General features: G+C 38.6%; 1 protein-coding gene across 1 annotated transcript; it reads left to right on the forward strand.

Annotated features, from left to right (window-relative positions):
* The first annotated feature begins 2,567 nt into the window (after positions 1-2,567).
* LOC129771489 (zinc finger protein 112-like) lies at positions 2,568-8,020 on the forward strand. The gene is made up of 4 exons (XM_055775170.1): positions 2,568-6,205; positions 6,262-6,381; positions 6,506-7,469; positions 7,744-8,020. Exons 1-4 carry the CDS (start codon positions 6,104-6,106, stop codon positions 7,926-7,928), a joined length of 1,371 nt encoding a protein of 456 aa, XP_055631145.1. The 5' UTR covers positions 2,568-6,103; the 3' UTR covers positions 7,929-8,020.
* Positions 8,021-10,851: the final 2,831 nt, after the last annotated feature.

Below are 10,851 nucleotides of genomic sequence, written 5' to 3' on the forward strand. Positions count from 1 at the left end.
ACCTTTGAAATCGAGACCGATCATCGCCCGTTGGAATCCTTGTTCACCAAAACTTCCAGACCGACTATCAGAATCGAACGGTGGCTTCTACGTCTTCAAGCCTTTTCGTTTAATTTTGTGTATCGTAAAGGCTCAGCTAATTTAGCCGACTGTCTATCCAGATTGGCTTCTCATGTTGAAGATTCATCGTGGATCGAAGAGTCTGAAATATATATTCGCAGAGTAATCACAGAGACGTTGTCGTCGCTGGGTGATGGAGGTATAATCATGTTTGTTATTATTAAAGCGATGTTTGTTTTCTTATCAATTTAATTTTACTACAGAAGTGTCTGAGGATTTCGATAGCAATACCGAAATTGAAATACGGGCAATTCAAGAAGCGACAGCTATCCATATATCAGAGGTTGTAGAGGCAATCAAATCCGATAATGAATTGATCGCAGTAAGAAAGGCAATCCTGTCTACTGATTGGAGAAGTTCAGTAGTTAAACCCTATGCGCCTTTCCTAAACGAGCTGAGCTACATTAATGGGCTAGTGATGCGAGGCCTAAAGTTGGTCATACCTCAGGCTCTTAGAGCCTGAGTGTAAGCTGGCACATGAAGGTCATCCAGGACAATCAGTTATGAACTCGATTGCGTGATAGATGCTGGTGGCCTAACATGGACAAACAAATCACCGAAGTTTGTGAAACTTGCGTGAGATGCCGCCTTGTGCATTCAGCCGATCCACCTGAACCCATGAGCAGACGTTCTATGCCGGATAAATCATGGTTTCATTTGGCAATCGATTTTCTCGGTCCCATGCCAAGCGGGGAGTATATTTTTGTAGTCGTCGACTATTATAGCCGATATGTTGAGCTGGAAGTGATGACGAAGATAACTGCACCTGAAACGATCCGATGTCTGAAGAATATTTTTCGTACATGGGGGTACCCACAGACCATCACGCTGGATAATGCCAAACAATTTGTTTCCAGGGAATTTAAAGATTTTTGTGGAACAAAACGGATCGTTCTGAACCACAGTACACCGTACTGGCCACAGGCCAATGGCGAGGTGGAACGTCAGAACAGATCATTACTTGAACGTCTGAAAATCTCAAATGCCTTGTACGGAAGCTGGAAAACAGAGTTGGATGATTATCTGATCTTGTACAACAACACACCCCATAGCGTGACAGGAAGAGCGCCTAGTGAACTTCTGCAAAATAGGAAACTTAGGTTCAAGCTACCCCAAATTGACGATCTCAGCTGTCCCCCTACTACCGAGTTTCGCGACCGGGACATTCAGAAGAAATTTGAAGGGAAACAGAAAGAGGACAATAAGCGTGGTGCAAGACCCAGTGGATGGAGATCAGGGACACTGTGCTCATGAGAAACTTGTTGCCTCACAATAAGCTCTCCACAAATTTCCATTCTGAGAAATTCCCAGTCTTAGACAAAAAAGGTACAAACGTTACAGTGAAATCAAAAAGCAGTGATAAGTGTTACGAAAGGAACACATCTCATCTGTGCATTCCTGAGTCAGAAAACACTCAAGAGTTCCTTCAACCGAAGCAGACCATCTCCGACGAGAGCTGGACAAGACCAGCCACAGATCAGCAGCGTGAGATTTTGGAGACAGTAAATGATGCGGAGGAACCACAAGGTAAGCAGTTCCATCCAGATAAGGACTCTACAACTCCATCTACCCGACGATCGGGACGAGCACCGAAACCAAACCGACGTTACAACCAGTGATCCCAGTTTTATCTTGAAGGAATCTACAAAAAAGTAAGATAATTGTAAAAGTAGTTTTGCCGACATTTCATTGTTGATAATATTGATAATCTTATATACGGTCAAAACAAAATAAAATAAAGAAGGGGAGATGTGGTATCCCTAGTTCATTTACGATGGTATTGGTGTTCGACACGAAATCAACCTAGATGACACACACGCTGGTAAGTGACTTGAATCAGTCTTACTTTACATCTGGTGTCGGTCTGTTGTGTCTTGGAATGACGCTGCTGATTGTTTGACCCTCGGTCTCATTTATCTAGTTACCACAGTAATCGTTGTCACATCACCATCTGTCACAATTCCCAAAACATGTGCCTTCATCGATACATTTACCTAAAAGACATTTGCCCGAACAATATCCACCAGAATATCTAAATTTACAGGACAACGCGCATTGTCTGGGACCACGTATAGTAAATGATGATGCTTGATGCGCTTATTGGGCCGGTAGGACCGTCTTTGTTTGAAAATTATACCGGTCAGAACGTATCAGCTTATGTTGACCGCTACAGGGCCATGATAACTGACTAGTGTGTGCCACAATTGAGTACTCTGAATGTAGAGGAGTTTTGCTTTCAACAAGACGAGCAAGTTGGCCTCCAAGATTATGCGATTTAACACCGTTAGATTATTTTTGTGGGACCTTGTTATGTTTCGGGTTACGCCAAACGGGCCTGAACAAGAACATCACTTCACGGTGAAAACGAAATGATTTGTATGCAAGGTTATACGCACTTCATTTCGTTTTCACCGTGAAGTGACGTTCGTAATCAGGCCCTGTGTTTCATAACGTGACCGGAATTAATCGCCGTAGTAAACAACTGCAACAGAAACAACCGCTTAGCAAAAGTAGTAGGCCAGAAATATTGTGGTACGGAAAAAACATCGGGCTTGATAACGTACATCACTGTCACAAACGCTTTCACGTCACTTACACTTCACTTAATCTTTTTATGTCTATCATCATTGTCACGGACAGTTGCGTGTAAAAATAAACTCCGTGAAGTGAAAGAGTTCATTCCCGTTTATTAGAGACATGTCAATTGCATACTTTCGGGCATTTGATCGTTATGTCGGTTGCATAATTTCGGACGTTTGAACGTTATGTAGGTAAAATTAATAAGTGTATGAGATAATATTTTATTTAATTGATCGTATGTTTTAGAATGACAAGTTTGCGATTATACCTCGATGGTTCGGTATTTCAATCAAATCAAACGCTGTTTCAAAAATGAGGAGGAATACTTGATTGCTCTTGAATAATGTAGTTGTTGAACATATGGTAAAGTGACCAGATGGTCAGAGGTCTACCGCGGGACACAATAAACAAAACGTTATTTATATACGTTATGTGAACATAAACCATAGTTTAGAGAGTCTCATTTATTCGTGAAACTCTTAACATGTGTCCTAGCCATTAAACCATCCACTGTAATCACTCAGTTGTGATTTTTAGGTGGTTTAGATTTTGTTTACGCCTGAAAATCTCTCACTCGGTCAGAGCATTTAGGTCTGGCAAGCACGATTGAAATTCTACAATTTTCTTCCAATTATCGAATGGAACGCTCGAAAATTCCAATCCATTTTTCATCGATTTTAGTGTTAACGTATGCATTAAAAAAATGGACTAATTTCGGAAGGCGATGAAAAAAAAACTACAAAAAAAACTTTTGAGCGAATGGTCAAAATGGAGAGACAGCCTACCAGCCTAGCCAAAGCCACGAAAAGGTAAAAGAACACGCTGACATACATCTTTTCATGGACCATGGTTGAGGTTTCGGCCAACTTCCGTAAGGCCGCCAAGCGTTTCATTCACGATACTTCATCAAACAACCTTGTCTCTTCCTGTTTCGTATACACTAGTTATTCCGGCTTATTTAACACGATGAGCCCTGACCGAGCTAGGGGACCAAAGATGAACTTTTCGTCTGACTCACGTTGGTCCCTGCGGATCAATAGGGGACTTTTATAAAAAACTTTTTCTAATTTTGTTGCTGTCGTTTCCATTTGACACTCTCTAAACAAAAAGTACACTGTCGGTGCGATGAAACCAGCTCAACGTATCTTTGGATGCATTGGAAGATCTCTTGAACAGTCTGTCAAATAAAAGTTTTTTTTGTGACCGTGGTGGCCATTTAATGAAATCAATATGACAAATTGTAATATTGAAATATATTGATATCGCGGGACATTTTCGTTTCTTTTGCCAAATGCGGGACGTTTCGCGGGACATAATCTTACGCGGGACATTTTGTTGAAATGCGGGACGTCTGGTCAGTTTAACATATGGGAATGTAATTTTATTTCCTCTTTCTATGAATTACTCTAGAGATAAAGCATGACTATCATGAGTTTAATAATCGATATCTCGGATACTCTTGTATTCAGCTCTGTCTTACTCGTTTGAATAGTGAGAAGTATTTATTAGTATTTATAGGTCAATGTTAAAATTTTCTAAGAACTGTTTCCACAATTTTGATGAATAATAATATCTTCTATATCTCAGAATAAACCCGAATTTATCAATCTCATGATCAGTATAATCTGAGCTACTCCCATATGGGATTCTGAAGTTTAATCCTCTCATCCTTCCCATTTTCGTGTCATTTGATATACGGGACATGAGGTTTGATATAATTATTTAAACAGGAACTGGTTAGTAGCGTCGGTCAGAAGCATAATTTTCATATGAAACATCTGATGAGTTTCAAGGAATTTGCCAAAAGCAGAAAATGATTCAGATTTTCTTTAGACGGATATCAAAATTATGGAAAAAGAACTGGAGAATAATTTAAAAATTATTAATTTAATGGCTTTGCAATGATAGATTTTCCTTATTTGAAACTTAAAAATTCTTTCATTCAAAGTATGTCTTCAAAACATTATCGTTGAAAGTATCTATTACGTAAAAACAGAAGATCAATGGCCTTATTCGATGTAACTATCGTCCTGATTCAGGTCTTGTCCACCAATTGCGAATATTTGAATTACAAAAACCAGCTCTGCAATGATGGAAAAACATTACAGTTATTATTTTATATTCAAAATATCAACAAATCAATATTATACATAATCAATCTGTTCTTTTTAGAGCCTTGCAAACGCTTGAATTTTCTGGCCCTGATTTCTTTATTCTTAATTAAATTGATTGGGTTGATAACTGGATAGCTGACTTCTTCTGCCTCTTCCTGGTCCTCAGTTAAACCTCTTTTGCGGCGTTTCCTTAGCGCATCTTCGGCTCGTTCCGTAGCATCACGAATCACTTTCTCATCAAGATAATCTTGTAAACGCTTTTTCTTCTTTGATTCATTTTGCTTTGGAGGTGGAGTTTCCATATCAGAACCACTGTCGTCGCTGGACATATTTAGTAAATTTAAATCACAGATATTTATTATTTCGATAATACTCCAGCTATGCAGAACACTCAAACCACGTTCAAATGTTCAAACAGGATATGTTATTTCACTTGATTTCGGGTGGCGGGATAGTAAAATAGCCAAAGATAAACTGGTAAACGATATATTCAAATAAACGGTTGAACTCTTCTAAGCGCGCGCACGAACTATACACTCCTATGGGTATGATCTAACTGGCCTATTGTTTCAGCTAATCTATTGGTTAAAAGAATGGGCTGTCATCATAATCGGGATGAAACGCCATAAAAGATTCACTGATTTTCTAAGTTGCTCCGCTGCAACATTTTTCTTCTTAATAGAACACAATAGAAGAGGATAGAATAGATGAGTCACGAGAGTTTCACGTTTGATTATCGAATGACAATGTGCACAATTATTTCCGGCAGCATACATATCAAACACACTTCAATTCAAATCGTTTCATTCGTTTAATTTTATCTATTACGATTCGATTAATTTTCTAGATTTAAAAACACTTACCATACATTAGTTATTGTTTTATTCAACAACCAAAATATTCACAATTTTTATGGCAGAACAACGTTTGCCGGGTCAGCAAGTAGATCTATATAATCATAATCTATATGAAAATTTATTTTAGAGGCGAATGAACTGCAAAGTTTAAAGCCTCTCAAAAACAAAAAATGGAAAGAAATTAATTTCAGTGTAGGAGTACACAAACCATGCACAGAAGTATTGTGTTTTGTTATAAGAATAAACATTCATGATGAACGCAGAGTGGTTTTGGCGTATTAGCGCACCTAATAAAAATGTTCTCTTCGTTGGCATCCATCAAAATCATATGTTTCCCAACCGCTTGGTTTGTTTACTGTTGTCATCCATGTATTGCTCAAATCTGAGCAACCTAAACGGAACGTCTCAGACCAGAACCAGAACTGAACAGCAATGTCGTTTTGTCGAGCGTGTGGTCGAACATTATCAGATCAAGATGGATACCAAAGTCTGGAGGAGTTCGTCACTATATATTTGAACCTAACCGGCATAGAGGTGATAGAAATAGTTTATATTCACTCGTAAATTGACTTTTTAAACAACACTTTCAGCTGGACGATGAAGCGAATCCTAACACACTGAAAGTTTGTCAAGAATGCGTCCAAAAGCTAGTTGAATATGATGGTTTTCGAAAAATTTGTCTTCAGGTTCATTGGGGTTTGCAAAATGTGGTAAGTTGAATTAAAATATATTTGGCTGAAGCGAAAGTAAATGCCGTTATAACTCAAATCCGAACAGTTCATTTTGAAAACTAAATTTACCAGAACGGTTTCAAAAATGTGTATTGTTTTCCAGAAAATTGAATTAACGGAGGTGAAAGTCCATCCGGAAACAGTTTTGTTGGATTTGGAATGCAAACCATTGAGTTTTGAAGTAACTAATGAGAAGGATGAATTCAGCGAGGATGACGAAGGAAAATCTTCTGTAGGGAGCGATGCTAGCGATGATATAGAAAAAGAAGGTTTGGAATTGGCCGCTGAGGAAAGTGACAATGAATATGTTCCATCTATTCGGGGGCACCCAGGCATAGCTGAAGACACACAAAGTTCGGATCCCCAAGATATCGAATCGGAAAGTGAGCTGAAGAAAAATACTGCCGTTCGTCAAAGGCAAAGGAAAAAACGCACGAAATGGGGAAGTTTGAAAAAGCGTGAGTATAGGGAACCAACAGAAGTATATAGTTGCGATCGTTGCCCCAAGAAGTTCAGGGTTCTTTTGAGGTTGAATGCTCACAAGCGCACACATGATGGGCTCAAACCGTTCGATTGTAAACTCTGTGGTAAAGAATTCGCCAAATGGAACAATCTGAAAACGCATCATATCCAGAAACATACGGAGAACAAAATATCATTACCCTGTGACCATCCAGGCTGTAACCAAGTGTTCGCTACTAGACAGGGACTCAAAAGACATCGATTGAGAACCCATGATCCCAATTATGTGACACCGGAACAAACGCTCTTTGTTTGTGACACATGCGGTAAAACTTTCTCAACTAACGGAGCCCTCAAGAAGCATAAGTATACTCACGCACCGAATGAGATGCCATTCGTTTGTACGATTTGCTCAAAGAAATTTTGTACCTCACACAAACTGAAGGAGCACATCATGCGACATGAAGGCGTAAAGAACCATACGTGTCCATTTTGTGGTTTGCGGAAAACCACAATGCACGAACTGAAGACCCACATTAACAATGTGCATGCGAAAGTGCGCACATATCCGTGCGACATTTGTGCATCAGTTTTCAGCAATATCGGTGAGTATCGTGAACAATTCTAAAGGAATCCCTATGTGCATGAGCTAGTTAATTGTAAATCAGAGACTTCAGTGTAATTGTATCGAACATCACTGATAATTGCGCTGTTAAAACTCTCACGAGATAAATTCAGGCCTTTATGAAAATGCCGAAGATGTGATATAAATTCCAAAATGTAAAAACTATAATGTCAATAGTATTTGTAATTCTCATCGATAACACTTTTGTACTACTCCCAATATCTTTTAAAAAGTTCCTTTTTTCCTTCTTTTAGGTAATCTGAATCGTCATGTAAAAATTGTTCACTTAGGTTTGAAACCGTATGTTTGTTCCGTTTGTGAACGAGCCTTCGGCAAAAGTGATCACCTGAAACGGCACATGAAGAGCCACAACATTCCGAGTACCACTCTATCATCAACTGTGGTAAATTCAGAGCAAATTGCTAGTATCTCGATTTGAGTTAAGGTGTCGAGGATTTAAGGCGTCGAGGTGTCGAGGCTGTTTTGAGTTTTGAAATACATTATCATGCTCACAATAATTTTTTTTTATTTCATGCAAATTTAGTTATAAATCGAGCTTCTTTTTGTCTCGCTGTTCAGATTAATAATTTCATCGAGTCTCCATCAGTTTCTCCTTTTATCCGAATACCGACAATCTTTTCTGTTGGGTGGAACAAAATATACAAAAATAGCCATTCCATGCCAAACCGATATAGTGGTTCTCTGATTTTCGTCAAAAGTGGTAATTTTGTTCTTTATCGCAAAACATTAGAACCGTATTTCTTATTTTTTTATTAGGCTGCCCATTTCCTTTTTAGGGTGATCCTAAAAATCATTTTTCCCAAAAATGTAAGCTTTTGAGCCACTGAACCGAATTAGATGATCGACATATCAAATTGAATGAAATGAACTTCTTTTAAAAAAATATTGTACTTGCAAAAAAGTGGATTTTTTTTCGTAATTATTGATTGTAGTCGTTTTTCGTTGTTCCACGGCTTAGGGCTAGAGGGCCCTATTTTTTCTTGAAAGCTGAGGGTTTTTTACATGATATATGCGACAATCAGAGAGGTTTTATTTTTCCGTTTTTGAGTCAATATTTAAATTCAACATATTTTAAGTCTTCGTTCAATATTACTATGCGACGAGAATCCAATGGTGACCGGAATAAATCGCCACAGTAAACAACTGCAACAGAAACAACCGCTTAGAAAAAGTGTAGTAGGCTAGAAATATTTGGCGCGGGAAAAACATCATGTGCCTCACATTTCTATTATAAATTTATTCTCTTGTTCTCGTTTTTCGAAATTTATTCTGAGGACAATGTAATGGGGACGAAGTCCCCATTTGGCGAGGATAAGGAATCGAGGCGGCCCATGCCGCCAAGATGACGCAATCCGAGTCCACCGCCGACCCGCCGTCGGAAGCGGCGGTGTCTCGCACGCAAACCTGGGATCCACTGATTGCCCGGTTAGTTTGAAACATAGGATACGATCCTTTAGCAATGTCCGACCGAGCTCTAGCGAGCGTCGGACGGTATACGTCTGCCCGGGGCGTTACGTTTGCCTGGGGCGATACGTTTGCCCGGTTAATTCTTGTTTTGAAATACAATACCGCGCCACAATATTTATAGCCTACTACACATTTTATAAGCGGTGGTTTCTGTTGCAGTCGTTTTCTGTGGCGATTTATTCCGGGAACCAATCCAATATTCCTGCAAGTGTGAATTTTTTTCAAAGAAGTGGAAAAAAATGATTTTTCGGATCATAGTCATTCATTAAAAATGCGTTTCAAGCATACCTAACAACTTAAATGACGCGACAAAATTTAGGACCAGTTCCTCGTTTTGGCTGTCTCGAGTATTGTTTCGATCGGGTTTTGAAGAAAATTGATTGTTTCTCGGTGGTATTTTGTGTTTTTCGGATCCTGGTAAGTGTTTATAATGTAAATAAGAAGTATGTAAGGCTTTAATTTCCGAGTTCTAGTTGCAGTCAACGAAAAATAGGTTGCGCGCATAATTGCACGAAACTCAGCGAATGGTCATCAGTAAAATGTCCAAGGCAGGCAGCAGCCAACGCGAAAACGCAAATTACTTGGGACGATCTAAAACCTCCGTGTTTAATGCCCTCCACGACCGTAAAAAATCCCTTGGCCTTGAAAAAAAAATCCGGGATGAACTAAACTTGTCCGTGAGTTCCCGGACAGTTCAGTGGCGGCTGGTGGTAAAAGACCCCGACGGCAAGAACTAGGCGGTAAAAGCCCCCGGAAGTATTTGATTATTTGTCATTTTCTTTTTTGCTTGAGATGTGGTCTTAATGTTTTGTCAGACACTGTAAAACATTAATAGCGAATTCGTTTTTGTGTGTGAAATAAAGGTGTGACCGTGTCATCAATAAGTGCGCGAGGGGAAACGGTAAAAATATACAGAGGACTGTGGAAAGGGGTTTGACTGCAAATAGAGATGTCTAAATTTTTCGTTTATTCAATTGTCGATTAATCGTGGGGTCATTTTTAAATATTCGATTCATTCGAATAATTGTCTTTCAGTATTCGATTAATCGAGCCATTAATCGAGAATAGACATTCATGATACAAAATATGATGGCATAATTCTAAAAATTACATTAAATATAATTTTGTAATAAACATGGTGCAGAATAATGGTTTTTGAATCAAATGGTATTTCAGTATGTTGATAAATTTACCATTTCATGATTTTGTGAGGACGATTGAAAAAAGAGCACACCATGAGAATAATGCACAATATTTTTATTACACCAACATATTTTTTTTCTGCTCAAAACTATTTATTCTTCGATTGTTGTTAGAATAGCTGATTTGTTTGAATATTTCTGCTTGGTTTCTATAGCTACTAGCTACTAGTTATAGAATCATTGACCACTAGTATAGTGTATTTTCCTTGGCACTCTGAATTTGGATACTTCTATTTTAGAACGGGAGCTGAGACTACCTTCTTTAAGTCCGCATTTTACTCCTGCAGACCCTGAATTCTTCTTCCCAGTCTCCTCCACCTCCAGGGAATTGTTTTTATGCTTCAACCGTAAATGATTTAGCATATCCGATGAATTTCGACGAAACACCATGACAGAAAACATCAACACTACGACATTGCGATTCTCTCTAGCTTCGTAATTCGTTGTTCGTCATCGTTTAGCGTATCGTATAAGTTGGTACGAAGGGGACGTATATCACTTTTTCACCACCTTCGGTCTGAGACACCGACGCGCGTAAAGGAGTAACTTTTTTGGACAAGTGACTTATTTTCCTATTTTAGAATATTGTTCAATTAAATGTATAAATTAATGTCAGTGGCGTGGAATATTTATCAAATATAATGCATAATATCATATTCTTTATTGATTTTA

Source organism: Toxorhynchites rutilus, chromosome 2 (assembly GCF_029784135.1).
Source record: "Toxorhynchites rutilus septentrionalis strain SRP chromosome 2, ASM2978413v1, whole genome shotgun sequence".
In the NCBI taxonomy this organism is placed as follows: Eukaryota; Metazoa; Arthropoda; class Insecta; order Diptera; family Culicidae; genus Toxorhynchites; species Toxorhynchites rutilus.